This window comes from Prosopis cineraria, unplaced genomic scaffold (assembly GCF_029017545.1).
Source record: "Prosopis cineraria cultivar Desert tree isolate PC_DT_omini unplaced genomic scaffold, ASM2901754v1 PC230, whole genome shotgun sequence".
Classification (NCBI taxonomy): Eukaryota; Viridiplantae; Streptophyta; class Magnoliopsida; order Fabales; family Fabaceae; genus Prosopis; species Prosopis cineraria.
Window position 1 is genome coordinate 24,279 of NW_026555557.1, and position 26,978 is coordinate 51,256.

General features: G+C 37.1%; 3 protein-coding genes, 1 long non-coding RNA gene and 2 pseudogenes across 6 annotated transcripts; 1 reads left to right on the forward strand and 5 right to left on the reverse strand.

Annotated features, from left to right (window-relative positions):
- Positions 1–1,032: 1,032 nt before the first annotated feature.
- LOC129295993 (UDP-glycosyltransferase 87A1-like) lies at positions 1,033–2,952 on the reverse strand. Its single transcript, XM_054934592.1, has 2 exons — positions 2,308–2,952; positions 1,033–2,123 (listed from the first exon to the last, which is right to left on the reverse strand). Exons 1-2 carry the CDS (start codon positions 2,804–2,806, stop codon positions 1,237–1,239), a joined length of 1,386 nt encoding a protein of 461 aa, XP_054790567.1. The 5' UTR covers positions 2,807–2,952; the 3' UTR covers positions 1,033–1,236.
- A 3,461-nt stretch (positions 2,953–6,413) lies between these two features.
- Positions 6,414–8,682, reverse strand: LOC129295992 (UDP-glycosyltransferase 87A2-like; annotated as a pseudogene).
- A 2,364-nt stretch (positions 8,683–11,046) lies between these two features.
- Positions 11,047–13,218, reverse strand: LOC129295986 (UDP-glycosyltransferase 87A1-like). 2 transcript variants are annotated; one of them, XM_054934586.1, is made up of 2 exons: positions 12,624–13,218; positions 11,047–12,107 (listed from the first exon to the last, which is right to left on the reverse strand). In XM_054934586.1, the coding sequence occupies exons 1-2, from the start codon at positions 13,216–13,218 to the stop codon at positions 11,197–11,199; spliced, it is 1,506 nt and encodes a 501-aa protein (XP_054790561.1). In that variant the 3' UTR covers positions 11,047–11,196. The 2 variants fall into 2 exon arrangements, with proteins under 2 accessions (XP_054790561.1, XP_054790560.1); XM_054934585.1 differs by having other exon boundaries at positions 12,603–13,218.
- Positions 13,219–13,341: 123 nt separating this feature from the next.
- Positions 13,342–15,842, reverse strand: LOC129295987 (UDP-glycosyltransferase 87A1-like). 2 transcript variants are annotated; one of them, XM_054934587.1, is made up of 3 exons: positions 15,724–15,842; positions 15,110–15,643; positions 13,342–14,442 (listed from the first exon to the last, which is right to left on the reverse strand). In XM_054934587.1, exons 2-3 carry the CDS (start codon positions 15,606–15,608, stop codon positions 13,580–13,582), a joined length of 1,362 nt encoding a protein of 453 aa, XP_054790562.1. In that variant the 5' UTR covers positions 15,609–15,643; positions 15,724–15,842; the 3' UTR covers positions 13,342–13,579. The 2 variants fall into 2 exon arrangements, with proteins under 2 accessions (XP_054790562.1, XP_054790563.1); XM_054934588.1 differs by having other exon boundaries at positions 13,342–14,430; positions 15,724–15,840.
- Positions 15,843–17,245: 1,403 nt separating this feature from the next.
- Positions 17,246–25,413, reverse strand: LOC129295985 (cyclin-T1-3-like; annotated as a pseudogene).
- LOC129295989 (uncharacterized) lies at positions 25,395–26,941 on the forward strand. The gene is made up of 2 exons (XR_008589677.1): positions 25,395–26,227; positions 26,321–26,941. It is a non-coding gene; the product is annotated as an uncharacterized LOC129295989 (long non-coding RNA).
- The last annotated feature ends 37 nt before the right edge of the window (positions 26,942–26,978 follow it).

A 26,978-nucleotide genomic window follows, 5' to 3' on the forward strand; every position in this document is an offset into this window, starting at 1 on the left:
AGTTGGCCCAAAAGAAAAACATCTGAGCCGCGACCCTTCCGATTCGATTAATCCCAAGTTCCCAACCATTCACAGTTTCGTCTACCACATAAAAAAAAAGGTTTAACCTCACAATATGGAATAAATATTTCATAACTAAGTCTATTTTCGAAAAATATATATAGAATTGACAAAAAAAATATTTGAAAATAAAACGCAGAAGAATATTGAACAAGCTCACATTAAATCAAACAATACAATTACAGCCTATAAATGAATAGACATATAAATAATAGTAATAATATAAGAATAAGAAATGAGTTTGTGTTCATAAAATTAAGGTTATTAAACTCACAAATTTCAGTAAACTTATGATAAGAATATAAATTTAAAACATAAACTTTAACTGTAAACTCATAAAATTTATTTATATTAATAAATAATCTTAAAAGTACATAATTAAATAATTAAAATAAAAATATAAGATATGACTATAATTTAATTTAAATACATTTCAAATATAAATTATTAAAATTAAATTTACATATATTAATATATTATTATACTCAACATAGCAATTTTAAAAAAAACATTTTATTTTTGATATTTTTGTTTTATTTTTTTATTAATATTAGTTTTTTATTTTTTTTGAGTTTTATTTTTCATTAAATCAAATCTTACTACTTATACGAATCAAATTTTACACAATATATATCTATATTGCTTAATGAATTTATAAGAAAAGTGACATAATTTTATAAGTTATAAATATAAAACAATAAACTCAAAAAATCAATTCACTAATTTAACTGAGTTTTATTTAATTAAGTTTATGAACAAATTAAAATGAATTTATCAGTTAAAAAATATAAATATAATAAACTCATAAAATAAACTTAAAGAGCTTGTCATCATGTAGCTTCTAAGCTTCGTTTATATATAGAAACATTTTCTTTCAAAAATTTTATATCTAGCTGTTCATATTATTAACGTACATGAATACCAACTAAAAATCCAATTGCATAAGAACCACTAAGACCGAGATACAAAATCTTTGTACGAACCATGTGTTTTATCAATGATTAATTGAGGATACGATACCAGTCTCGGCTTTCCGGGTATGTTCGTCTTGAACATTCCATGATGTCGCGGGTTCTAGACTGCGTATTCCCAGATATAATACATAATTGAGGATGCCACACACACACACACACGCTTGAAGTAGTGGGCTAGTAGCATGGCATACATCTTGAACTCCTAATTGCACATATTTCCTTGGACGCCTAAAATGTCTTCCACAAAAGCATCGAGGTTCAAGTCAGAGGAACCACCTTTGGCAATCTCTCGGCGAAACAAGGCTTTCAGTTCTCTGGCCTTGTCTCTTATCTTCTTCCCTTCTTTACTCTCAAGGTCCATCACCATCTTAAGCACTTTCAATATTTCTTCTTTCGTTACAAAGTCTTCTGATTTCTCACCACCCACCTTCCATCCATTCTTCCACACTTCCCCAATATGCCTGCAATTCGAGAACTGATCCAGAAATATTGGAAATCCCAGGATTGGCACACCAGCAAAGCATGCTTCCAGAGTCGAATTCCATCCACCATGGCTCCAAAACCCCGCAACAGAACTGTGGCACAACACCTTTAATTGGTCGCACCATGGCACCACCAGACCCTTATCCCCACATTTCTCTCTTAGCCACTCAGTATCTGAACGACCTACCCAAACAAAACGAATTCCGCTTATTTCCAAAGCTGAAGCAAGTTCTTCCATTTGAGGACGGGACATGGAAAACGAACTACCCACAGAGATGTATAATACTGACAATTTTGGCTGAGAATCTAGCCAGTTTATTATATGGTCAAAGTTAGTGGTTGATGAATCGCTCGGTGGTTCGAGTTCCATAAAAGGTATGGCTGGGCCTATTGGATATAGACGAAAGGGAAGTTTAGCTTTTAGAAAGTTTATCTGTTCAGGTTCTAGCTCTTGGATCGTGTTGAGGAGGAGATAACGAGTCTTGGCTAATCTTGGAATGCAATTCAGGGCAATCTTCAAAAAACTGAGATCGCTTTCAAGAAGCAGCCTCCGTAGATCAGTGAGTTGTGAGGAAGAGAGTCGCGGGATGTGTTCAGCTTGCCCATCTGTATCACTAACTCGTTATCGATGAAGTCAATAGCAGAAGATTCCTAAACCATGCTATTCAGGCAAACAATTAAACGTCACAGAATAGGATAACTGATGACGGCGGCGACGATTTTGGTTTTTAAAAATAACAAAAGTCTTAAATTAAGGAAACAAGTGGGGTGCATGATACATAAACATTACCCAAGAGATGAACCGACAAACGCCGGTCGGGGCCAGGGGCCAAGATATCCAGCTGACGGAAGGTTTCGAAGAACGACGCTGACATCGTCCATAACAGAGCTGCCGGAATATTCCTTCGGTTTCCCACAGCAGCTGGCCACGCCAACTCAGCATCAGAGATGATAGCAGTCACCGGCGTCTCAAGTTGATCGAGAAGCTGCTCGAACGGATGTCTCATGTTGGTGGCGACGGCTTCGGAGAAAGCAGGAACGTCGTCGAGGATCTGGGAGTCCAAGGGAATGACGTTGGGGATGGTGGCGAAGCGAATGGTATGGGGCTTGGGGTAAGATTGGATGAACCCAAGCCACTCCTGGGTGACGACGAAGGTGATGAGAAGGTCCCAGGGTTGCCTGGAAGCGAGAAATTTGCAGAGGTTCATCAAGGGGTTGACATGGCCTCTGGTAGGGAAAGGCAAGGCCACCACATGCCTCTTGAAAGACGGCGGAACTTCCATGGACATAATCACGGCTAAAAATGAAGCTTGGGTTTACTTAATCTGCTGTCCTAAATCTCAGGTGAGGGAGAACCAAGGATATGGCCTTTCCTTTTCCACAATGTCGTCGGTGATTGGACAAGTCTTAATGAAGCAGCATTTCTGGATAAAATAAATCCAAGCATACGAACCCCGTGACATAAAAAGTAGGGTAAAATGTCAGAGATAAGCCTAACCTCAACTATAATTTATGGCTCAATTTTGCAATTTAATTTTAAATATTTTTTTATTATTATCTTAACGTTAAAAACAAGTTAATTATAAGTCAGTCGCATTATTTTTAAATATTTTTTATCATACTAACGATTATTTTTATCTCATAATTTTTATTTAAAAAATTATTTTTACCACTCAATTTAAATATTTTATAATAAAAAATATTAAAAATATAATGTGGTAAAAAAAAGCAAGATGATGAACAATTTAATTTTGTAAAATTGAATAATAAAAGTAATTTATAATTAAGTTTAAAGTTATTGGTGATTTTTTGTGTATAACTCAGAAAGAAAAATAATTTTAAATTTTAAATAAAAATATCATGGAAAGATGATATAAAAAATCTCCTTATTTTCAAGGTATCAAGAAACTTTTTGAGATTTTATTATGAAAATACCTTTCTATCCTTCGGCACTTTTTTTCTTTGGGTTAAAAATAGAAACCCCAACACACACAACCATGGGAAACTCGTCGAAGTCATGAATCTGGAGGAGGCTGGCGAATCTTCCATCCAGGACCAGCTGCAGATCAATCCCCACCATCATGGAAGATCGTGAAGATATATAGCTCCGTCATTTACTATTTTTCTGATCTCCTTGACATTCCAGATGGCAATATTACACTATAATCACCCCAATAAGACAAGAAGAATCAATTCCACTATCGGGGATCCTCTGGTCTTGTATATTAATTACCTTTTAAAAATATAATTTAATTTATTTTATAAATTATTAGTTGATGAAATTATTTTATTTTAAATTAAAATTCTTAAACTACTTTTAAAAAGTAAGAAAGAAAAAAAAAGAAATAATATTATATTATTTATTTATTTTTTGTTTTTTATTTGAGAGTTATATTTAAAATTTTATTTGTTTTTATTTCCTATATTTTTATTATATTAATATTGATAAAATTAATAAAAATGATTTATAAATAAAATTGAAGGAGTAATTTAAAATCTTTTTTTCGCTAGTTCAGGTGGAAATGGAAGAAGCAGTTGCCACGGTGGCTTACACATTCTTGAAAATTCAAGTACTTTAACTTGCCCAATTAAGTCGAAATTAATTAAAAACCTAAGAGACAAATGAACACGATTTTTTTCCGCACATGAATAATCCTGATATTGATTCATGCGAATCCAGACCTCGGAGATGTTTCAATACCAAATGGCGGAGGCAGGCTGCTCGCGGCAGCGGCGGCGGCGGCGGCATGGAGGAGGAGGAAGACGACAAGAAGGATAAGAGGGACTAATGATTTTGTTGAGGCGGTAGACTTCCAAGCAAGCAATTAGTCTCGAAGAAATCGAAGACTCTTTTTGCCTTCCTCCTCCAGATTCATTGACTTCGACTGAAACTTGACGCTCTTACTGAGTTCCCTTGGCTGCCTTAGGGGTTCCCTTTTCTTTTCCTTTTTTGAACTATGCAAACGGATAGAAAGGTGATTTCGTGGTAAAATTTAATCCCAAAAAGTCCCTTGGATTTCAAGGTATTAATTTGAGATTTTCATATTCCAGAGAGATTTTTTATGCAATACATATTAGGTCTTTTTTTGGGGGGGGGGGTAAGATTTGTAAAATGGACTTGTCCATCTTTAAATGTAACAATAATTTATGGCCCAAAAAATGTAACACTAATTTTACAATATAAAAAATATGATCACTGAATTTATTATTGTAAAAATTTTACAGAATAAATTAAAAATTACCCCGGGGGGGGGAGAATATATGGTGCAAACTCACATCAAATCAAACACTACAAAATATCGTGATGGTTTGCACAAAGGAATCAGTCCCATTTTTCCTAAGTGTTGATCTGCATGGGTAGAGTTAGACGGATTTTCCCAAAAATAAAAGGTTACATACGATACCACGGCGTCAAAGACATTGTGAATTTGTGAGGGTAAAACGCTAAGCTTTCCTCTCATTAATAAAAAACCCACTAAGCTATCAGCACCTAGTCATAAGTTCGCTTGGATACTTTGAAATGGCCCAATAGTAATAGTAGTAGGTAAGAGTTGAAGTCTTTTTCGTGGGTCCAATCTGAAATTCAGTCATAAAACTGAAGCAGAAAAATACAAAGGAACTAAATGCAAAAAACAGAGAGTAACCAGAGTTCAAGACTTCAAATGATCGAATAAGTGATGGACTGCGATGATAGTGGGGCCTCAAAGATGTGGCAGCTCGGCAATAGTTACTCGCTAGGTGCTTCTCTCAAATTCCTTTCAACAAGTGTGTTAAAAACATCAACTTCTTTTCTTTAGGTTTCATCTTAAAATATTCACCATTTTACCATACCCTTTTTTTTTTAACACACACACGTGGATGGACTAGAGGAGTTTCTTTTCGCCTGAGCCATGGGATTGCAAGTTGCAACGCCTTCTTTACATGCATGCTCTCAAGCGGGTTGTCGGGAAGTAAAGGGACTTAAAGAGAATCTTAGCTATATAAATAAATATACTGTATGTACTAATATATTAGCTTTTTAGATAAAGAGTAATAATCCTGTGACAAAGTAATATTAGAGTCAGACCCGAGTTTGCCCAGTCGGTGGGCTCCTCTGGTGGGCCACCAGTGACAGAGGCATCACGGATTGGCCGGGAGAGTTGTCAGGATGTGGAGGGACTTGAGGAGGGTCTTGATTATATAAGTAGGTGCGCTGCACGCCCTAACAGGTTAGCTTTTTGGGGAGAAAGTAATGGCCCCGTGACAGGGTGCTTTGCAAACTGATATGGGAACCGTCAAGTAGAGTCAAAAATTTGAATGGACAAGATTTATTCAGGCTCAATTTAAATACATTTGACTCAAATAAACTTGAATTTGAATAAATTTGATTCTCTAAAAAAACTTGAATAGTCAAGCTCGACTAGAATTTTTTCGAGCTTTGGGTAGCTCGAATATCTGAATTTTATTTTTAAATTAATTTTAATGAATTTTTTACTTTAAAATTAATTTTTTATTTATAAATAAAATGGCATAAAATTTAAATAATTAATTAATATTTATTATATATTATATATTTTTTAAAAATAAAATTGTTTATTTGAGTATTTAAATCAAACCCGAACTTGATCGCCCAATTTTTTTGAGCCTATTCGAATATAAAAAATATGTTTTTTTAAGCCTGACTTTAAATTTTTTCTAGTGAATTTGGATTAATTTGTTAGACTTAACTTAAACTATCGGCTCTACTATCAATTATGAATCCATTGTGGGTCTAAACATTTTACTTTGGACACTGGCAGCAATAAATATTTAACAATATCAATAGACATTGTTGTGAGTTTCCATATTTTTTAAAACATTAAATGATTTCCTTATTTTCAACACTAAAACATCTCTCTTCATATTATTACTAATGCGACCAGAAATACAAATTTTTATTACCAATACGGCTTTATTACACCAGTTATCAATTTACCATACACATTGTATATATGCAAAAAAGGTCTAAGGCTTTTCCACAGGACTCAAATCGCCATGAACATCTAAAATGTCTTGGACAAAAGCATCAAGGTTCATGTTAAAGGAACCACCTTTGGCAATCGCTCCCCGAAACAAGGCTTGAGTTCTTTTGCCTTGTCTCTTATCTTTTTCCCTTCTTTGCTCTCAAGATCCATCACCATCTCAAGCACTTGCACTATTTCTTCTTTTGTTACAAAGCTCTCTGATCTCTCACCACCCACCTTCCATCCATTCTTCCACTCTTCTGCAATATGCCGGCAATTCGAGAACTGATCCAGAAATATTGGAAATCCCAAGATTGGCACGGCAGCAAAGCAAGCTTCCACAGTTGAATTCCATCCACCATGGCTCCAAAACCCCACTATAGAACCATGGCACAACACTTTCAACTGGTCACACCACGGCACCACCAGTCCCTTATCCCCACATTTCTCTCTCAGCCACTCGGCCTCTGAACGACACGCCCACAGAAAACGAATCCCACTGCCTTTCAAGGCTGAAGCAAGTTCTTCCATCTGGGGACGAGACATTGAGAGGAAGCTGCCCACAGATATGTACAAGACTGACATATTCGGCTGAAAATCCAGCCACTTTATTATATGGTCAGAGTCGGTCGTTGAAGAATCACTCGAAGGTTCAAGGTCCAGAAACGGTATGGCAGGGCCTACAGGATAGAGATGAAATGAGAATTTAGATTTTATATAATTTATTTGCTCAGATTCTAGCTCCTGAATAGTGCTGAGCAAGAGATAATCTGTTTTGGATATTTCTGAAATGCAACCCAAGCCAATCTTCAAAACTGTGGGATCCAATTCTTGAAGTAGTTTTCGAACATCAGTGAGCCGTGACGAAGATATGTGCTCATCAGCTTCCTCGTCTGCATCACTAAGTCGTCATCAATGAACTTAAAAAGTTTAAAGTCCTACTCTACTGTTTAGTTAAACATGACAAATCACAAAATATAATGTTAGGTGATAGTATCACAGGGGATGATGACAAAACCAAACCTATGAAATACTCTTATTTTCTTATTTACATTATAGGAAGAAAGCATTAATTTTTATTTCATAGGGTATTTTACAATTTTTTATATTTATTTTTATCTTTATTAAATATTAAAAATTATTAAAAATATTTTTTATTTTTATTAGGGGATAGAAGTAAAAATTTATTAAATTTTTAGATAAAATTAGTAAAATTTAAGATTGCATTTGACTATAATAAAACATGTTGACTTATAAAAAGAACCAAATGGAGTATTAAATAGTACTCCTCCTGATCGAAAATATAAGAACTTTTCTCCAATTAATTTTAATTTAAAATATAAGCAACTTAATATCTACAAAATTTTCCCCTCTTGTAATTATTAACTCAAACACATATATAAATTTATATTTCACTTATCATGAAATACAATAGTAATTGAAATTCATAATTAAAAAATAATATATATTTTTATATTTATATGAGTATGAGAATTTTATGGTTATACAAATATTTTTTTAAAAACTCCCTGCATTTTGCACCGAAATGAGTAACACCGGCGACGCCAAAAATAATGAAACCAGTGTCGTGTAGGATACGTTACCCAAAAGATCAGCCGCCAAGCGCCGGCCAGAGGCCAACATGTAATCCAGCTGAAGATACGTGCAGAAGAATGACGCCGACATCGTCCACAACAGAGCCACGGGTATATTCCTCTTATGTGCAACGGAGGTTGGCCACACCAGCTCAACATCAGCGACGATAGCAGTCACCGGCGGGTTGAGCTGATCTAGTAGCTGCTCGAACGCATCCCTCATCTTCGTGACGATGGCTTGCGAGAAGCGACAAATATCGTCAAGTATCTGGCTCTCCAGGGGGATGACGTTGGGGATGGTGGCGTAGCGAATAGTATGCGGCTTTGGGTAAGATTCGATGTAGCTGAGCCACTCTTCAGTGACGACGAATGTGATGATAACATCGGAAGTTCTTGAAGCGAGAAATTTGCAGAGGTTCATCATGGGGTTCACGTGGCCTCTGGTGGGGAAAGGCACGGCCACCACATGCTTCTTCAAGCACGGTGGAGCTTCCATGGACACACACACACACAGAGAAACTAGTGAAGCTTGGGTTATGAGACAATATATAATATAGATTATAGAATATGGCGTCTCCGGAAGTCAGTGGACACGTTATTACTAGAGTCCTTAATCATCAATTTTCTCAAGATAATTGTCGTTGACCATCGCTCATGTTTTGATACTGATGAGCAAAATTAAATCTACAATAGTCGAAAATATCAATGCTTAGGTCACATATGGATCTGGAATAGACATAGATGACATAATGATGCGAACAGAAAATGCAATGGAAAGAGAAAAAGAACCAATTCAGATCTCAGGGAACATTATTTATAATTTTATACGTATGTTGATATTGGTTTTTTTTTTTTTTTACATTTAAAAAATTTCAGTCAATTTTGTTTCTGGGCAAGAAGCATCTGATTAAAATTTCATTAAACACTTAACCGCCGCTCATTTTAAATGTATCTCGTTTTTTAATTTTATTATACATATTAAAAAATAATCAAACAAAATGTATCATTTTTCTATCCAGGAAAAAAAAAAACTTCACCAATGTTTTACCACAAAAGTTACAACTATTGGAAAAACCTACATGTACGTCCACAATTTTTTGTTCTTTGTTTTGTTTTGATAATACCCAAATGCAACAATAAAATAGTTTGGTGGCGCGTCATGACCAAATCAAGTCTTGACTTTAAGTAAATTAGACTGGGGGCATATATTTTATATGATGAGTTGCGCTCTTTACTTTGTATGGTTGATGTGTGTATATATATATATAGATTCTCCTATCAAGACCGTATATATTTTTAGAAAATATATACTTAACGGGGCCGACGATATTAAATTATTGACTAACATGGGTAAAATTGCAATTTAAATAATATTCTTTTATTCTGCCCTGCCTTGATATTGTGATTTTTTTTTTTTGGCCGAAGGGGGAAAAAGTGATATTATGAGTTTATGACCGGATTAAGCCAAATCTTTCGTGCAGCTGCAGCGAGCCAACTAAATTGCGCCCCCCTGGTTTGACCAAGAAATGCAAGGGGAAGCGGGGAACAACGGCATATATGTGCGTGAAGAATATTTAATGCACTCCTTGACTCATCATTTTTCAGCTTCATAATAGCCAATTAGCAATCACGTAATTATAAATGAAGTTCATGAATTAATAAGCATCCGTATGAGAATTTCCAGGCCGTTTTGGGTGCTTAGTATTCTTAATTTCAATTTCAATATCACTCATTTATATGAATAGTAAATAATAAATGTGAGCTATGTGTGTTAACCATAGTTAGTTAATTCGTTGAAAATAACGCCTCTATGAAGACGAAACCAAAAACTGAACCAAATTAAATTATAAATTTGGTCTATTCGATTATACACTTTCATTTGATTTGCAAATTTCAAAATCAAATCGATTAAGCAAATTAAATTATTTATATTTTTTTTGTCCACTCATATATCTTCTTTTCATTGTGTTTTGCTGATTTTTGTTCTCATTTTTGCTTCCTGCATAATTTTTAATACATATGCATAGCATAGGTAACGAAGTAGAAATGGTCATTCTCATTTTGCAAGCCCATTTTAACATATGCATATGTGTGTGCGGCAAGGTACGTTGAACCGGACCAGTCAAACCGATCATGGCATTAGGTCATGAGTTAGTGGTTCAATTGAAGTTGAATCTGTGGCAAACTAGTCATGATTAAAATAATATAATTTAAATAAAAAGACATTAATTATAAAAACATTTAACCAAATCCAACCACTCAAAAGTCTAAGTATAATAAAATACTATATTTTTGGACTTAGCATGCTCTGCCTCTGATTTTTTATTTTTTGACTTCAATTTCACATTTTTTATCTTATTTTCAAATTTAGAGCTCTAAAAAATTAAAAATAAAAAAAAATAAAAAACGACGTCATTTCAAGGGTAAAAGTTTGAAAAAATAATAACCCGATTAACTCGGTCAACCCGATGGGTTGATCGGGTTATATCGGGTTGAACCTGGGTTGACCGAGTTACACCGGTTCACTCTCTCACCAAGTTAAGGGTAAACCCAGACTGGATAAGAGATCGGGTCACCGATTTTCGAGTTGACCCGACCGATCTGATTCAATTTTCAATACCATAGTGTGTGGGGTTTGAAATATCTATAACTGCCAATCGGTAAGGCATTTATCAATATATTCTTTTGGACAAAACAATAGATATAATATAGTTCTAAATAACTCATTACGAGCTCAATAACTTAATTAATTGATCAAATCGACCTATCAAAACTCTTGTTCAATTATATTTCAGTCTCGTCTGATTCAAATAATCACCATTGTTTGGTTGATTGGTTTTATACATTTTTACACCAAACTCAACGGAACCAAACCCACCTCTACCTCTATGTATGCTTACCAAACATACATTCCTTTACTATATTCAGTTTTTTGTCCGAGGACTAAAAATGCAGTTGTATATATAAGAAATTAGATTATAAAGCTAGAGACCACATTAAAAATGCAATAATCTTCATCCGAGACATGTCGGTTTTTCTGTTTTTCCTTGTCCACCTCAACCATTTATTAAATGATGATTACACAAGAAGACACTATTGTGCCTAAGAAGTGGACCAATGGTTCTGATGAACAGAATCAGAGGAAGCGCCTACAATGTCTTCCACAAAAGCGTCCAGGTTCTTCACAAGGGAACCACCTTTGGCAATGGCTCCGCGACACAAGATCTTAAGCTGTCTTGCCTTGTCTCTTATTTCCTTCCCCTCTTCACTCTCTGCGTCCATCGCCATCCCAAGCGCTTTCAATATCTCTTCTTTCTTCACTAACTCCTCCGATCCCTCACCACCCACCTTCCACCCATTCTTCCATTCTTTCACGATTTGCCTGCAATTCGAGAACTGATCCAGAAAGAAAGGATATCCCAGGATCGGCACGCCGGCAAAGCAAGCTTCCACAGTTGAATTCCATCCACCATGGCTCCAAAAACCCACTATAGACCTGTGGCACAAAACTTTCAACTGGTCACACCATGGCACGACCAGTCCCTTATCCCCACATTTCTCTTTCAGCCACGCTGCATCTGAACGACACGCCCATAGAAACTGAATCTCACTGGTTTTTAAAGCTGAAGCCAGTTCTTCCATCTGGGGGCGAGACATGGAAAACAAACTACCCATAGAGATGTACAGTACCGACATCTTCGGCTGACAATCTAGCCACTTCATTACATGCTCAGAGTCGGTCGCTGATGAGTCGCTTGGTGGTTCGAGTTCTGTAAATGGTATGGCAGGGCCAACAGGATAGATTCGGAAGGGGAATTTAGCTTTCAGAAAATTTATTTCCTCAGCCTCAAGCTCTTGGATCGTATTGAGGAGGAGATAATCTGTTTTGGCTACTGGTGGAATGCAATCCAAGGCTCTCTTGAAAACTCCAAAATCCTTTTCGTGAACTAGCTTCCGAAGATTAATGGGTTGTTGTGAGGAAGAGCTTCCCTGAATTTGCTCAGCTTGCTTATCTGCATCACCAACTCGTTATCAATGAAGTCAAAAGCTTCAAGTCCTAAACTATGGTTTAGATTAACATTACAGTCAAAAAATATAATAATAATAATTGACGGTGACAACGAGTTTTCTTTTTATCTTTTCTTTCTTTTTTGTTTCAATGAAACATGTGCCGTGTGGAATATACATTATCGGACCCGGTAGTGTGCACGTCGTGGTGTTCATCATTCTGATAAAATCTGAATCATTTAAATTTTAATTTAAATAATTTAAATTTTAATTTATGTAAAATACATTTAAATAGTTAATATAAATAATTATAAAAATTTTAATATTAAATTTAATTTTTTAAATTAAATCTGGATCGTATTAAAAATAAAAAATTATTAAAATTATTTTATATTTTTATATTTTTATTTTAATAAATATAATATATAATAATGTTTTAAATTTATATTATCTAAATTAAAATTTAAACGGTCCAGATCTCGTTTCAGTAATGAACGTACCAAACCCATTCCATACATTACCTAGAAGATCAACCGTCAAACGCCGGTCAGGAGCAGGGGCCAGGATATCCAGCTGACGGTACGTGCAGAAGAACGACGCCGACATGGTCCATAACAGAGCAACCGGAATATTCCTCTGATTTGCCACGGCAGTCGGCCACGTCAATTCAACATCGGTGACGATGACAGTCGGCGGCTCAATTAGCTGATGATCGAGTAGCTCTTCGAATGCAGCTCTCATCTTCGTCCTGACAGATACAGAGAAGAGAGGCATGTCGTCGAGTATCTTGGTCTCGAAAGGGACGACGTTAGGGATGGTGGCGAAGCGAATAGTAGGTGGCTTGGGGTAAGATCCGATGTGGCTGAGCCACTCTTGGGTGACGACGAAGGTGATGGTAACATCGGTGGTTCTTGAAACGAGAAATTTGCAGAGGTTCATCATGGGGTTAACGTGGCCTGTGGTGGGGAAAGGCAGGGCCACCACATGCCCCTTCAAGCGCGTCGGAACTTGGCTGGACATATCCACAAAAGCTTGTGACATTCTCGGACGACGATGAACCAATATATAAAAAAAAAGCTGAGGTTGACCAACAGTATGGCGTTTCCGCCAAGTCATTGGGCAGCGAGCGAGGGACCGACCCGGGTTCACATGGCGTGGGGCACCATCATCAGCGTCTTTCGCCAATTTTCTTAAGATAATTGTCGTTGAGATTGACCATCGTTCTTGTTTTTATAAAGGTTAGCAAAATTAAATATGTAGTATCAGAAAATCAACGCATTTGGTACATCATGAAGTAGATGCTAACACTTGTGTCAAAAGAGATCTATCTCAATTAGATATAGATGACATAATGATACTATCACAAAATGAAAAAGAAAATCATTACAGATCTCCGATAACTTCATTTATTTCAAGCCCTGGAAGAACCAAGATCGCTTCTACATTTCTTAGAGATTATCCTTGCATGTTTAACGGCTCACTTAGAAATGTCTCGTAAAAATGAATCTAGATTCCCATCAGATGATCCACCTTTTGAAATGGCTTGAACACAGAGACTCTTTAGCTCTCTTGCTCTGTCTCTTATTTGCTTCCCTTCCCTGCTTTCAAGATCCATGAATCTCCTCACTAGCTCTGATATGTCTTCTTTTCCCACAAACATTTCACCGATCTCCGACTCTGATCTATCTATTTTCCACCCATTCTTCCAGTCATTCACAATTTGACTTGTGTTGGGAACTTGATCCAGAAATAGAGGAAAAGTCAGGAGCGGCACACCAGAAAACAGAGCTTCAAGAATGGAGTTCCATCCACAGTGGCTCCAAAAACCACCTATAGAAGAATGAGACAACACCTTCAATTGGTCACACCAAGGCACCACCATGCCCTTATCACCACAATTTTCCTGCAACCTTGAAGCTTCCCCACGAGCCACACAGAAGAACGGAATGCCACTTGTGTTGAGTGCTGAAACAATTTCGTCCATCTGGGCACTAGAAACTGAGAGGAAACTACCCAGAGAAATGTATAGTACTGATTCATGTGGCTGAGAATCTAGCCATTTTAGATGCTCAAGGTTGTGATCAGAATTAGGCTTGAGTTCTGAGTACGGTATAGTGGGGCCAACAGGGTAGACAGGGAAGGGGAATGTAGCTTTCAGAGAATCAATTGCTTCAGGTTCTAGCTCATGTACTGTGGTGAGCAGAAGAAAATTTGCTTTGGGAACTTTTGATATACAATCCAATGCAAGCTGAAGAACTCGTTGGTTGTTTTCATTAATTACTGTTCGAAGATCTGCCATATGAGCCGAAGAAATTCCGGGCACGTGATCTGCTTCAACATCTTTTTTCTCAGTCATAACAACGCATATCAGGTCATACATGCGCTACTGAATAATTTGACTGAACTATGGAAAGTTTTTGTATTAATTAAATTGTACAGAAGAATGTCTATGAGAACTTCTCAGCAATCCTTATTATGAGCTAATAAGAGAGTTTGAAGAAGGATTTGGGAGACTAATGACCATTGTACAAGTACTCATCGTGTTGCTCATTGGTTGAGACATTTCACTTGATTTGGGATCATTCACACATTATATAGGTAAAATCAGATATAACGTATACAAATATTAGTAATAATTTACTTCCCCAATTTATCTTGCCTCGATGTTCTGCTACTTTCATTGATTTCAAAATATAGCACACTCGTGCTGTAAAGTGTTAGTAGCTTTGTGACCCCAAATAATTTTTTACGTCTGGATCCCAAATAAACTTATAATTAGATTTTTTTTTTCAATAAAAATGATTAGAAAAATGTTAAATCTGGAAATTATTACGAAGATGTTAGAAAAAAGTCGGAGTCACCTACAAATCTGCAGCTCACTTCAAATATTCCCGATTAATGCCTAGAATTCCCAAGAATTTTTTTTCCCGATGGATATAAAATATAAATATAAATTGTCAAAGTTCGGAATGTAATTTAAGAAGAGACAAGTGTCTCGTTTATTTACCTGGACGATCGACAGAAAACGGTCGGTTACGTGTGAAAATCTGCAGGTGATGTAACATAGAGTAAAACGAAGCCGACATCGTCCATAATACTGCCACTGGAACGTTCCTCCGATTACCTACCGCTGCTGACCACTGTAGCTCAACGTCGCCTATTATGGCTGACACCGGCGGTTCAAGTTGGTCGAGAAGCTGCTCGAACGGGTCTTCCATCTCCGTCATCACGGCTTCGTAAAACCTCGGAAAGTCGGCTGCTTTGTCCCGCTCCGACGGGATCACGTTAGGGATGGAGCTGAAGTGGATGTTATCCGGCTTCGGATCGGAGCCGATGTATCCAAGCCACTCTTGGGTGACAACAAAAGTGATGAGGATCTCGCTGGTTCTTCTAGATGCTAATATTTTGCACAGGTTCATCATGGGGTTTATGTGTCCTCGGCCGGGGAACGGCATCGCCACCACGTGGCATACTTTTGTTGGTTCCTTGCTGCCGGAGCTGTGCATTGTGACTGGCGAGTCAGGGTAATGAGTATGGTTTCCTGATTAATGATCCACTGCTTCAGAAATGGTATATACTATATAGATGAAAGCAATTTCTTCAAAAAATAAAAAAAATTACCTGCCGCACAGTCCACAGCGACGGCTTTGTCGTCCAATTCTGATTATTATATTCAAACTATATGAAAGAGATGAAGGCAGTGCTCTTTTTCTGTCCTTGTTAATTTGGCTAAGTGTCAAAAGGTAAGCTTACTTCTAAACGCCTCAAAGCACTGAAGAGCCAGTAGATTAAGGATTAACCTTTTTAAAAAAAATCAAGAATCTTTCTTTGCATTGGGTTTTGCTTATTTTTCATTTGTTGACTTCAAAAATTACAGACGCCATCAGTCCTTGTGGCAAAATTTTCTTATATTAGGGATTATAGAGAAAGGTTCTGTAGACAAAGAGAGAGAGAGAGTAATATATTATTGGGCAATGACAGAGATTGAGATCTCGGTAAATGCCATGGTGTTGGATTGAACCTTTGAAGATCCATTTGATTGTAGTTGAATAGGCTTGGAGTTCTTAGATTCTGACGTGGCCACTGAACACGTGGGTGCCTTCAAAATAGGTCAAATTGTGAGCGATAGCGAAATATTTGCTTGGCCTTTCTTAATGAGGAGTCAGGAGAGTCGATATTTGCTGTGTAGTCATTGCACGTAAATGAAGGTCACGAGCATTTGTTTCCGAGTGTCGCCAAGGCAGGCAGCTTTTACCTTGAATGCGAAAGATTGCGTGCAGCGACCATCTTGACATGACACGCTTCACTTATCATATGTAGTTATTTTACAGCCTTCCTGTTTGTCAATCCATGATACAAGATTCTCTTGAGCAATGGTCTTCAATTTCGCAATATAATTTCTTAGGAAAATTAATCATTTGACCAATTACTTTTTAAATAAGTCCCTACAATTTAAGTTCTTTCTTTTTTTTCAAAAGATTCCTTACAATCCTAGAGTTATTAAACGTTATAAAAAAAAGATCTAATCAAGTGATCCACGTTGGAAGATCTAATCATTCTTCCAATTAATTAGACTAAGTGGAAGGTGACAATTAAGTTGTAAATTAAGAAATGATTACCTTTAAACATCATAATTTGCAAATGAGACTCCATATTTGTAACTATTAGAATTATTACTTATAACTTAATTTTTTAAAAAATTAGGAACCTAACTGCTGGTAACTTGAAATTGTGATATAATTATGATTTCCCCGACAACATGAGGCTGTATGCATTCACAAAAGAGAAAGAAAGAAAACTCTAAAGTGATTTTTACGCTACTTGTTAAAATTATAACTTTTTTTATTGAATTATAAGGTTTTTATTATTTTAATTAGAAATTATTTTTAAAAGCAATTTTGAAGAACATAGAGTCAGTAACAAACTCCAAAGGGCCTAACAAGTCTTACACATTAACACGCATGGATCGTAGCAATGCTGTGCGGCAGCAAGTCTGCGTACTCTCAAGTCTTGACCCAAAAAAGAAAACAAAAGGAACAAGGCAACTTCTAATCTTCCATGACACCTGAAAATTACAAGACAATCATAAACCATGGTATCCAGGGAATGTAATAATTAATTCCGCAATCCTACTGTCAGGGCATGAATTTCTAATGAAGATTTATTTATATTAATGAATCACATCTTGGAACGGGGAGACAGTTAATGTTGCTAGCTTCATCAGGGTCATTAAACGAGGTTATCTATTTCGAAAAGCTACTTGGTTAAGAATTATCATGAACACCTTCAGGGGAAGACAGAAGGTGCAGGAAACCGTAACTCCTCTGTCAACGCAACTTCAAAATAACTGTGTCATCATAATTACGGTGACTATTATTTCACACTAAGTAGTCAGCAGACAATGAAAAAATGGCCTTCCTCTTCAAATTCATCTCCAATACCCCCCCCAACCACACACACCCCTCGCTACTATTCAAAATTTCTTATCCACCAACGGGATGGGGAACAAGAAGATCAATAGAACAATGGGCATCCGAGGTCTAACCAACCAAGATGAAGGTGTTTCCTTCACCAGGGGACTTGAGAACAACCATAGTTGCTTGCGTAAATGGAGCCTCAAACATGATTTTCCTGCAAATGCCTTCGATTATTTTCCCTGAGAGTTACCAACCCGACTGAACTTGCTTAGATCTTCCATATAATCAAAGCGATTATTGGTCAACAGTACTCTATCAGGGGAGGTACTAGCTTTTCTCTTGCGGTTGCCTGACTTGGGTGAGTGAAGTTCAGAGCCGATGTCGTCAAGTGCTGATAACTCCCCTTCTTCATCAGTAATCGGATCAGGTTCAGATGATGACAGACTCTTTTTCCCATGATGATGCTCATCCGCATGATGTTGGTGCCTTCCATGCAGCACATTCCCATTATCTGATCCATCTGAGGGCTTGGACAGTTTTGCCTCCGGTCCTGCTTGTTCTTTTCACTCTGAGCAGCCAGCTCAATCCCATCCTCCAGTTCCCTCTCAATGAGGTCGTCATCATCCATAACCTCTGTTTTGTTAGTTATATGACCAGACGCTTTGCTTCGTTTCTTGAGCGCAGCCTTTACCTTGTCCCTGTCAATTTTTTTAGTAACTTCCTTAGGTGGTCGACCAAACGCACTATCTCTATGATCTGGATTTCTGTTGGCATGTCTAACATTCAACTCAGCAGCCTCCTTCATTTCATTCCTCCCAACATTGCTTTCTTCTCCTTCACCATAACCTGATCGAGATCTCGACATTTCTTGAGCTTCTTGCAAGTTTTCCTTGTGCAGCAGGATTTTACCCTCAAGATGATCATTACCCTTGGCTTCAGCTTCTACCCTGGGTCTCATTTCTGTGCCCCCATAATCACGGCTTCTGCCATGGTTAGATGCAGGGTGCTCAACATGATTAGCAGGCGACTCCAACTGTGTCTTAGAAGCTCCAGGCTTTGAAGTCTCAAGTCTAGACCTCGTAGCTCCAGTACGACAATTACTGTTTGTGGTTGCATTTTCACCATTGCTAGCAGGATTTTTTGCAACTGCCCGCTGAGTGGCCCCACTTCCTGTAGCTCCTTCAACATCATTCAAAGGTGGCACTCGGTTTTGTTCATACAGCTCCAACATTTGATTACTAACTTCTGCAAAAAGAACAACACAATTGGATCTTTCACAATGGCAAAAAAAAAAAAGAAGAAGCCTAAATAATAAAACAAAATCAACTATTAAATTGATTGCATCAGGCATCAGCTCAAACTGTGCTTTCTACAAGATGCATCAGTCCAAGCACAGGATTCTTATTTGATTGAACGCTAAAATTCTTGAATACAATCGTAATCAACAAAAGATAAGAGGCCAAAGAAAGATAGAGAAGAGGTGGTAGTACTGTTTTCCATTTCTTTATCCCACACCCACTAATACTTTAAAAAAAAAAAAGGCACCAACCCTCCAATTGCCGAGGGGTAACATCAAATTCTTGCCACCAGACCTTCTCCCCATCTGATGGGAGCTTCACCTTAAGGAAACTTGGCAGCAAGGAAAATAGCTCCTGCTGCAACATGATGGGGCTTGAATTGCAAGCAAAGGGGTGTCCGAAGTCTGCATACCACATCCTAATTTCAGGGAAGGAAAATATAAAGGCATTGAACATAACAGATGGGATCATCATCATACCCATCGTTCACAAAATTCCATGCAACTTGAGCAAGGGCATTTTGCGCAACTTGAAATTTCTTAATAGCCTCGACAAGGGGTTTATAGGGATGGTGCAGATTAAGATCAAAGGCAAGAGTTTGAAGAACTATCCTCTCTCCAGCTAAGATTAGTTCTTTCTGCTGTTCATACACCTCCTGCACCGCAATGGGGAAGTACAAAGATATTGCAAGAGAGAAAAAAAAATTAATAAATAGAGCCACATCACTGGAAGTGGAACATGAAGAAAAATTCAGAATAAATTTGGAGGAAATCGCCAAAAAACCAAATAAAATGTGTTAAATAATAAACACAAATCCAGTCAATTTAATTTTAGTTTCAATTCGCGTGTCAAAATTGATGCATGCATCAACCTACTTGCAGAAGCACCAAGTATGAGGACCCTGGACCCCTCGAATGGGAAATTGAAGGTACAAGATGAGCACATACGATCATTAGGGAAAAGAAAAGACAGGTGCTTAAATCAAACAAATTTACTTAAAACCTTTTAAAATAGGCAAATTCAATAATAAACGAAGAGATTGACTGATATGAAAGAACATCGAAAACTTAAGGGACTTCAAGATAATACCCTCTGTCTGATTCTTTGAGCTGCTAAAGGGTCCTTCTTATTCATAATTTCATATGAAACAAGAATTACATCTTTCATAGGGCGAGGAGTTTCTTCAACCTTCCCAGCAAGGAACATGCATACTGTTGCAATGACCTGTAGACCAAGTTGTTAATTACCATCATTATCATTATTCCAATAAATATTCTATCCCATGCATTATATTCCCCTCAAACAAGAGGAACACAAACATCAAATAGCATGAAAAACAACAAGATTGTTATGACTAGGTGCACAGACATATAAGACCAAGTTATTGAATTCTTCAATGATATTATGCCATCTATATCGTATAGAATAGAATAATATCAAATTTCTATCATTCTGCGTCATAAGGATAGCGAACTCAAGACCTATACTTTTTATTCTTGCCCCATCTGGGGAAACAGTGGATATAATCAGATCAAGTTTTAACTTTTAACCCAACTACACAGGCCTTACAATACTAATTATGGTCAACCTCAAGCAACCCTGCCAATTCATATTTACTCATCACATCGCAGACTATAAATATCCTTCTTTTACGACACTGCACATGTAAAACCATCTTAAGCAAGCCTCCTCCATGATCAGGCACTTGAAACGCTTTCCCTATAAGTTATCTTCTATTGATGCATTTAATAATTGATACTCAATCTCCTACCTTATAAGAGCAACCATAATGGCCATAAGTATATTTTTAAAATTCAACACAACTGGAGCTTCTTCATCATACAAACAAAAGCAAGTGTTGATCTTGATTTAGCATGTTTCAAATTGGTATCATGAATCCCTGACCAAAATTTTAACATCACATAAATCTACATCATTCAATCTTATCTAGAATTACTCATCTACCCTCCACTTCCCTTTATGCTCTCTCAAAAGTTTCTACGCCCATTTTAAGAGCCCGTTTGAATCAAAATGGGATAAGATGGGGAATGGGTATAAAAATGCTTTCTCCCATAAAAATGGGAAGCACTATATTCATAAAGTCACTTTGCTTGCCATCTACCCAGCACAATAAAAATACTTTCCCTCACGTTTTCCTTTTGCCCAAATCCATTTTCAATGTAACAAATGCAGCCTCAAGTCCAAACCCTATATAATACCCTAGTCTTTCACAAATAAATTCTGTCTACTTGAATCTTCCAGGCCATGTTTGGTATGATGGAAGAGTTTTAATGGAATCGGAATCAGAATTGAATCGGAATTGGAATTGGAATTGGGAATAGAATTGGATTTTAAAAGTGTGTTTGGTATGATGATGGAATCCTGATATAATTTTAATAAAATATAAGTACTTAATAAGAAAAAGACTAAAGTGTCCTTTTTAAATTACAAAAAATATATTGGAGGAGAGAGAAGGGGCAAATTGGAGAAAGAGAACCATGGAATTGGATTCCATGATGCATATGATGGAATTGGATTCTGCCAAATTTCCTTGAATCCTGATTCCAAAGAATCATAATTATTGCATACCAAACAAACAATGTTAACAGATTCCATGTCCAATTCCATTTTTTTCTCGTGATTCCAAGCTACCAAACGGGGGCCCTATTTCTCTGTGCCAAGGGGTTGCATTTCATGATATTAATTTCTCGTACACAAGTATAGATATTCAAATAAAGAGCCAAGGAGTGTTCTCTTCGAATGCTTGAAAGTGAGACAAATTATGGACCTAAAAGGGAATATAATTAATTGATTCACTAAGAGAAAATAAGGGATTCATATTATCGAAGCCAACTGGTAAGCTGAGCAATGAAAAAAAAAGAAAGAAATAGCACTAACTAATGTACATAGTTTCTGCTAGTCCTGTTCATTTATGTCCATATCCTTCTCATGTTTTGATAAATATAGGTTGCTTTGGAAAACTACCGACAACACTACCTTGACGGTTATGGATCTAAGAGATATTCCCCCCCCCCCAAAAAAAACATCCCAATGATTTTGAGGGTGCCTGCTTATGGTGTAAACTTTTCAAACAAGGTTCAACAAACAAAACCGTTGACTCTATGAAGGGCAAATCTATGATGCCATGCCTGCCAATCAATGGTCCTACTGTGCTTATAAAATCAGCATCACATAAAATATTAATTCTATAGGGATCCCATTCTATTCATAAGCCATAAACAAATTTATGTTCTCAAACTTCATGCAGTGTTTTTTTCCCCCAATTCCTACAATCTTACTCCACATACTACATTGGGCTCAATACAAATTTTTTATTTTAATTTTTATCCATACATGTCATTGGGCTTCATACATTCTTATTCTTGCTAGTTTGGTTTGCATGCAGAAATAGACCAAGTTATATTAAAAGAAGAGATTTTTATTTAAAGTTCAAACAGATATAACAATAACAACAGGCAAGTTATTATGTAAAAAATAAAGACTTACCCTCCTATCGTTCTTTCCAAGGGAATGATGAAGGAAGAATCGGTGGCAAAAAATTATTGCCGTAGCAATGGTTACCTGAGGTCTGCATCAAAAAATAAGGATTGAGTCAAAGGATTAATATCAAGATGAATTATGTTACAAATCTTCATTACTATCAGTGATAAGCATAACATATTTCAGCTAAATTATTGGCAGTATAAACATATACTGAATTGCAGACACTTTGGGATGTGCAAAATGTAAGCTGCCCCCTGCTCCTGTAGAGACAAAGGCACTGCTGACATAGCCCTATCTTCTGCATAATTTAGGCTTCCATTTGACTTTGGGTCACTTCAGAGTTTAGACGGCTCACAAAACAATTCAATTCCTCTAAGTTCACAAACAATGGCCTACCTCTAGTCTACCAATCAGTGCACTGGACAAATCAGCTTCAAACAAAACAGGGTGTTGCCAAACTCTTTCTAATTATTAGATTAGAAAGTAAAAGCAATAGGGAGCACGGCTAAATTTTGTTTAATGAGAAAAATATGGTTTGAAATTTAACTTAATGATTCCCTGTCTCCCACAGTTGCAAATATTTTCTTCCAATTCTTAGCAATAAAATCTTTTTTTCTATCAATAAAGAATGCCAATGCCAATATCTCAGTTGACCAGAGAGAAAAAGGAAAGAAAGTGAGGTATTATAAATCATAAACTGATTCCCAATGCATCTGCGAATAGACAGATAACTAATGTTTAAAAATACAGAAAAACTCACACTTCAAGTCTCATGCCTATATCTTGTAGAAATGTGCAGTATGACTTGCGTAAGTAGGTCTCCTTCTTCCAATCTATACCATCTTTCTTGGATGGTGACATTTCTTCAATCTCCTTCCTAGTAAAATACCAGCAAGGTGCAGCACCATCCTTTGGCATCTCAGGGTGTATCTGAAAACCATGTGTTCCATTTTGAGAGATATCACCAGGCAAAAACCCAGCCATGAGTTCACAGATGACAAGATTTACTTCGAATTTGTTTATATGTGTTTAGTTCCCGAACGTGACGATCAAGAATGGAAATCCAGTTGTTCCCTGTCCATTAATTACAATGGTGAGCAAAAAAATTAATGTGATATGCAACACAAAGAGAGAATATCCTAAATGATGTCAGGAAAACAAAATCCTAGCATACTGTGTCTTACAATTCATTATCTCCTTCTATAAGCAGACATTTTTTGATATAAAACTATAGCCGACTGACTTCAAGAATTTTCTCACCATCGAGAGTTCAACATAATTCTTTTTTTTTTTTTTTTAACGAGTTCAACATAATTTGAAAAATGCGATGTTCATATATGATCAGTTCTTGGACAGACAGTTTTGGCATTAGATAGATTAGCAGTCATATGCTCAAATAACCGTTCAAATATGATCCCTTAAAGCCATTATTATCAGTTCTCATTATGTCCCAAAAAAAACACTCACGAGTCTCGACACTAGGAAGTCGTGAAAACACCATCTAACAAAAAATACTTTGCAATAGAGAAGTTGAAGTTCCCATTGAAACAGAATTCCAGTGTTTGAAATTGCAACTCTCTCTCACGCCAAGCTCTCCAGAGTCCCATAAAGAACGAGCTCATGTGCTCCACCAGATAAAAGAAACAATCAAGTTGTACCACCAAATCTGTAAGGATTAATAAAAATAATTTCAAAAGCAATGTCCAAAGTAAAATTTAACCGACGATCAAAACCCTAATTTGCCATCAATTTTTCTTCGAAATAATATAACTCAAGTACAAAAGCAAATGGACGCGTGCAATGATAATAATATAAATATAAAAACATTACCGTACAGGAGTCCGAGAAGAATTTGTTGAGTGCGATACGAATTCAAACAGCCAGCAGTGATCCAAAATCTAAAATCAAGACGCTCCCTTTGCCAGAGAGAGGGGGAGGAATTACTCTGACGAAGCAGAAAATCAAAGAATAAGAAGCATTATATTGAATTTTAAATTAAGGTTTACAGAAGCGCGGCAAAGATAAATCAAGCAGACGGGCGAATTTATTTTTTAATTATGCAAATTTCTTTGCTCCTGTGAAAGTATTGCAACTGCTGTTTATCGCATCGTATAATATGTAACAATCGAAAAGTCGTTACTTTTAATATTTATCCGTGATAGAATCACAGAAGAGGACAATAACCACAACTCGTCCCATTACAATAAGATAGTCTAGAATACACATCAATAGTGTCAGGTATCATACAATCACTTCCCTATTTCCAATAGATTATTGATTGATTATACAGAAACATTGATAGACCAAAACATAAGAAACTTTCCAGAATGTTTATATTATAATGACCAGAAAAAATTTTCTTTTTGCCTAAAATAATGGCCAGAAAGATCAAATGAGTGAATGCTACCCTAAAAAAGACGCAGGTTTTCGTTTCCAATCCCCAATATGCAGATTTCATGGGAAGGTTTTCACCGGTCGTCACTCGCACCGTCCTCCTCACTGTCGCCACCAGTTGCCTTCAGCAACGCAAGTGATTCGTCGATGGTTTTGGTCGATGAGGTAACAGCATGGCTTTCAGTGGGAAATGAATAAAACCGTCATAATATTTGCTAGGTGAGGATAGAATTGTCATGCAATTTTTTATTCCACGGATCACTATCCGTGTCCACCGGGAAGTCTTTGCCGGGATTTTCTTATTAATGGATTTTAAGAATCCGAATTCTTTTTTTGACCAGCAGAATCCGAATTCAAGATCAAGAGTACCAAACATACTTATACTATGAATCATTTTAATTCTCCTGAAATAAATATCCTTAATAATGCTTAGAAATTCTTCCTTAACTGACCGAATGGTGAATTTTTCTCTACTACCTTTTCTCTCCATTTTCTTTCTACTACATTAAAATTGTATCTGTTGTTTTTAAAATTGTTAAATTTAAATTATCAAATATAATTTAATAATTCAGATTATTCCTTCCTCTCCAATCAAAGAGAGTTCTTTGACTTGAACAGTCTCGGCCACAAATATCCTTGCTACGCAGAACATCCTTAATAAATGCATTGAGATTATTTACCGATGTTCCCCCTTCTGCAATCGCTCTTCTGCAAAACCTTGAATTTGTTTTGCTCTTCTCCTTAGCTCATCATGTTCCGTACTTTCAGGGTTCATAAACCTCGCTACAAGCATTGATATTTCCTCCCTCGTCACAACATTATCAGCTCCTTTGCGCTCTCTTCCTCGCCATCCAACTTTCCAATCCTCTACAATTTGCTTACCGTTGGGAGTCTGATCAAAGTATATAGGGAAAGTAAGAATAGGAACGCCAGCGAAAGTTGCCTCTAAAACTGAGATCCAGCCACAATGGGACAAAAATTCCCCTACAGAAGAATGGCACAGAACCCTCAATTGTTCACACCAAGACACAAAAAGCCTCTTGTCCCGGAATCTTGCTTCCACCATGAGTTGTCTCCGCGAGCCTCCCACAAGAATCTCACACCACTTTCCTGCACGCCTGCAACAATTTCCTCCATCTGCATACTTGAAACAGAGAGATGGCTCCCTAATGATATGTACAGAACAGAGCCTCTTGGATGAGAATCTAACCATTCCATATAGTTGGGGCTATGGCCTTCTGTGCGACGGTCGTTATTCATGTCAAGGAATGGGATTGCAGGGCCAACGGAGTAGACAGGGAAAGAGTATATGCCTTTAAGAATATCGATGACTTGGGTTTCAAGCTCGTAGATGGAATTCATGAGGAGATACTGCGCTTGTTTGACCCTTGATATGCATTGCAAGCTTAGCTGCAATACTCTGTTATCGTTTCCGTGGAAGATAGCGGGTAAATCTACGTTCTTGTTGAGGAAACTCCAGGGATATTCTCCACGCGTTCTTCTCCATGCTCTGTGAGTGTCAGTCAAACCATTGTGAATCAATTACCTGTTATTAGTGTCGAAGTTCTTTAAATTACGGAGCCTGCCTGACAAATTAATTCCCAGATGTTCATTTTGGCGAAGGAGATGAAAGTGGAGGAACATGGAAAACACTGATGCAGAACTGGTCCAGAGAATAGCCACCGGAATATTCCAGCGATTGGCAAGAGGGACAGCCCACTGAAGTTCGGCTTCAGCTATAATAAGGGTCACGCGCGTCTGAATTTTTGAAGGAGATCTTCAAAGGGAGCTTCCATTTTTGTCATCACAGCCTCATAGAACCCAAGGAAGTTGGAGCCACGGACTAGCTCAGACGGGAGCACGTTGGGAACTGTGGAGATGGTTAGATTATTGGGCCTGGTTTGATCGGAGCCGAGTAAGCCCTGCCGCTCTTCTGTGACAACAAAAGTTATGAGAATTTCTTGGTCATGAGATGCCATCAGAGAAGCTAGAATTTTACAGAGGTTCATCATTGGATTGGCATGGCCTCTTCCCGGATACGGCACCGCCAGCACGTGGTACGCCATAGCTGAGTTTTCTTCGCCAGACCCCTGACCTTCAAGTTGAGTGTCCTGTGGCTTCTAAGTTCTGAAGTCTGAACTGAGTTTGCTTTGTCTAATTGAAACAATGGTGTTCGTAAATTTCCTATCTTTGAGAATAAGATAATAAATTTGGTCGGTTTTTTCTCTTGGCATGCTCATCTTAACTCAATTCATTGTTCTCT

What these genes read in the sequence shown, in the direction of transcription:
- LOC129295987 (XM_054934587.1), bottom strand. Translation starts at nt 15,608, where the DNA reads ATGCACAGCTCCGGCAGCAAGGAACCAACAAAAGTATGCCACGTGGTG. An exon ending in GTTTTCTGTCGATCGTCCAG is followed by an intron (nt 14,443 to 15,109) that starts GTAAATAAACGA and finishes CTGAGAAAAAAG; the next exon opens with ATGTTGAAGCAGATCACGTG.
- LOC129295993 (XM_054934592.1), bottom strand. Translation starts at nt 2,806, where the DNA reads ATGTCCATGGAAGTTCCGCCGTCTTTCAAGAGGCATGTGGTGGCCTTG. An exon ending in TTTGTCGGTTCATCTCTTGG is followed by an intron (nt 2,124 to 2,307) that starts GTAATGTTTATG and finishes TTAGTGATACAG; the next exon opens with ATGGGCAAGCTGAACACATC.
- LOC129295986 (XM_054934585.1), bottom strand. Translation starts at nt 13,218, where the DNA reads ATGACTTGGCGGAAACGCCATACTGTTGGTCAACCTCAGCTTTTTTTT. An exon ending in TAATGTATGGAATGGGTTTG is followed by an intron (nt 12,108 to 12,602) that starts GTACGTTCATTA and finishes TTGGTGATGCAG; the next exon opens with ATAAGCAAGCTGAGCAAATT.